We start from the raw sequence: 3204 nt of genomic DNA on the forward strand, positions 1-3204 counted from the left end.
GACAACCTGGATGGACCTCGAGATAATCATGCTAGGCAAAATAAACCAGAATGAAAAAGTTGAAAAATCACATGATGTCACTTATATGTGGAATATAAACCTAAAAGCAACAAACAGAGACTCAGGGACGTGAACAATGGATTAGTGGTTACCAGAGGTAGAGGGTGGGGGAGGAGGGAAGAGGTAGACAGTGTAAAGGTGGTCAAATATAGGGGGTTTGGAAGAGGGTGAAGTGGGTAAAAGGGATCAAATATATGGTAGCTGAAGGAAACTGGACTCTAGGTGGTAATCACACAATAGAATATATATATATATCAAATTATAATGTACACCTGAAAATTATATAATTGTATTAACCAATGTTACCCCAAGAAACTTTAAAAAAATTTTCTCTTCCATTCTTTTTTCACCCCCACTCCCTTGCAACATGTCTATTTTATGATTTATTTATCTTTGGTAATGACAACTTTGTCTCCGAGTAAAAGTTTGATCACACCTTCCTGAATCTGTTTGGTCTTGACTCCATAAACAATTGGGTTCATTGTAGGGGGCAGTAACAGATAAAGGTTGGCCACAATTATATGTACATGGTGAGGGATATTGTGTCCTCCAAAACGGTGAGTGAAAAAAGTGAAAAAAGCCGGGACATAGGTGATCACAATGGCACAGATATGAGATGTACAGGTGCTGAAGGCTTTTTGACGAGCATCCGCAGATGACAGGTTCACCACAGCTCTCAATATCATAGCGTAAGACACAGAAATACAGCAAATGTCAAACACACCAATAAGGAGGGCAACCATCAGACCATAAATTGCATTGATCTTGAAATTTCCACAGGACACCTTGGCCACAGACATGTGGTCACAGTAGGTATGGGGAATAAAGTTGCCTTGGCAATAAGGCAGGTGCTTGGTGAGAGAAATGAATGGGATGACAAGCATCACACCCCTCAGGAAGGTGGCAAGTCCAGCCTTGGTGATGACAGGGTTTGTGAGAATGGTAGAATACCTCAAGGGATAGCAGATGGCCACATAACGGTCCAGGGCCATGAGCATGAGCACCCCGGACTCCATCCCTGTCAGCATGTGGACAAAAAACATCTGGGCCAGGCAGGCATTAAAATTGATCTCCTTGAGATTGAACCAGAATATGCACAGCATATTGGGTACAGTGGTGGTACACAGAGTGACATCTGTGAAGGAGAGCAGGGCCAGGAAGTAGTACATGGGCCGGTGCAGGGCTTCCTCATGGCTGATGAGGTAGATGAGCCCACAGTTCCCCAGGACAGCAATGATGTACATGAAGCAGAATGGCAGGGAGATCCAGACATGTGCGGCTTCCAGCCCAGGAACACCATTCAAAATAAAGAATCCCGGGGTCAGACTGGAACTGTTGGCTCCAGACATAATGGTTGACAGGTGGTGGACATTTTACGTTTTTAAAAGTAGTGGTTTTCTGGACAAGGAAATGATTCAAAGATGAGTATAGGGATTGGAAACCAAATGCAAACAAACAAACAATAATTTTTTGAATAAGAAGTGATTAAATTTCCCTGGATTCACATTATCTAGCTTGATATTCCATCTCTGTTTCTTACCTAATACATGATATTGATAAATTGTTTAACCATTTTATGCCTCAGTTTTCTCAGTCTAAAATGGGGATAATAATTGTGCCAAGCTCAGAAAAGTTCTCAGATTGTTCAATAAGATAATTTATATAATGTTTAAAATTATGTCTAGTATACAGTGAATACTCAGTAAATATTAGTAGTAATACTACTATTGTTATCACTATTATTATCATTTTTCTCCCTCAGTATATGTGATCAAACTTACCTTAATTAATATATCAGAGAAATTCAGATGGAGTTTCTAAGCCCTGTTGTAACTCAAGTGCCATTGTGCAGTTTAAGATGGAAAACACATTATGAGATTTTAAAAATTGCAATTACCTTTTTTTATAACTTTAGAAAGCAAATGTTAGTTACTAGGACCTCCAAGAGACTAAAACATATTTTCACATTTTAAAAGAAAAAATTATAAATGTCTCAACGCTGGAATAAAATCCATGGACATCCTGCTCAGCTAAACCCCTGTAAGGCTCCTGCTAACTCTAGATAAGAAAAAATGTGTCCACTAGGATATCTGCAAAGACAACTGATGTGCATTAGATGCCACCTCTGGTGTCTTCCTCTTTCTAAGGTAGCCAGAGGGCACTAGAGCTATAAAACCGAAAAGAAAAGACCAGGCTATTAGGATATCAGAGGAGGAAGTATTTTTGTCTCTGTGTATCTGGCTTGTAAACCAAAACTGATCATCTATCACAGAAAACTCTCTAAGCATCAACACTATTTAACGAAGGAATTGATCCACACTCAAATTATAAGCAAGCAAATTGACAAACAGATAAACTCAGTGCCAGTCTTTTCTCCCCCTCTTCAATAAAGGATTTCTCTTTACACTTTCCCTGCCAGTTTATTCTCAAATAACGCACATGAATTCTCCTATCAAGTGAGCTATTTTTAAACTTATAATACATTCAAAAGAAGGAAAACTAAATAGATGAGTTGGCTGCTCTTTGAAAATATGAGAACAGAGTTTTATTGCATGCTTACTTATAGACACATGGACACTCAGACTCCAAGAGTTTCTAATACTAGCTATCTGGATGGACTTGAATAAGTCTCAAACCACTCTTTTTACAATTTTCATAAAGTGCATGTGGGGTGAAAAATATACATATTACTAAGGTGTTATAATAGTTAAGTGAGAATTAATCTTCCAAGAGGTTCCTGGCATCTAGTAAGTGGTCAGTGGATAATAATTGCCAGATTATGTACGAAAACATATATTATTTATTTAACAAATATTTATTACCTTTCGCATGCCTGATATCAGTCTAGTTTCTAGAGATATATTAGTGACTCAAACTGACAAAACTCTGTCCACTCATTGAGCTACTATTTCAATGGAGGTTAAGTCCTATATTTAAATTCACAACAATGCCATGGACATATGATATTATCCTCATTTTTTATAAGAGAAAATGTAAGTATGGGGTTAGCCGATAAAATGTCTAAGTCCATAAATATTAAGAAGTGTTAGAGCCATAATTCAAATTTAAGTTTATTTGACTTTGACTTTGAACCAATGGGCTTATCGATCTATATCTGTTATCCTAATTTACTGATCCTAATCC

The 3204-nt window shown here is 37.6% G+C and overlaps 1 protein-coding gene across 1 annotated transcript; it reads right to left on the reverse strand.

Moving 5' to 3' along the window:
- Positions 1-400: 400 nt before the first annotated feature.
- LOC120590110 (olfactory receptor 52N2) lies at positions 401-1416 on the reverse strand. The gene has a single exon (XM_039847748.1). The coding sequence runs from the start codon at positions 1407-1409 to the stop codon at positions 444-446; it is 966 nt and encodes a 321-aa protein (XP_039703682.1). The 5' UTR covers positions 1410-1416; the 3' UTR covers positions 401-443.
- Between the last annotated feature and the right edge of the window lie 1788 nt (positions 1417-3204).

The sequence above is a fragment of the Pteropus medius genome, unplaced genomic scaffold (genome assembly GCF_902729225.1).
Source record: "Pteropus medius unplaced genomic scaffold, Ma_sr-lr_union100, whole genome shotgun sequence".
Classification (NCBI taxonomy): Eukaryota; Metazoa; Chordata; class Mammalia; order Chiroptera; family Pteropodidae; genus Pteropus; species Pteropus medius.

Coding starts and splice junctions, on each gene's coding strand:
- LOC120590110 (XM_039847748.1), bottom strand. CDS start 1,409: ATGTCTGGAGCCAACAGTTCCAGTCTGACCCCGGGATTCTTTATTTTG.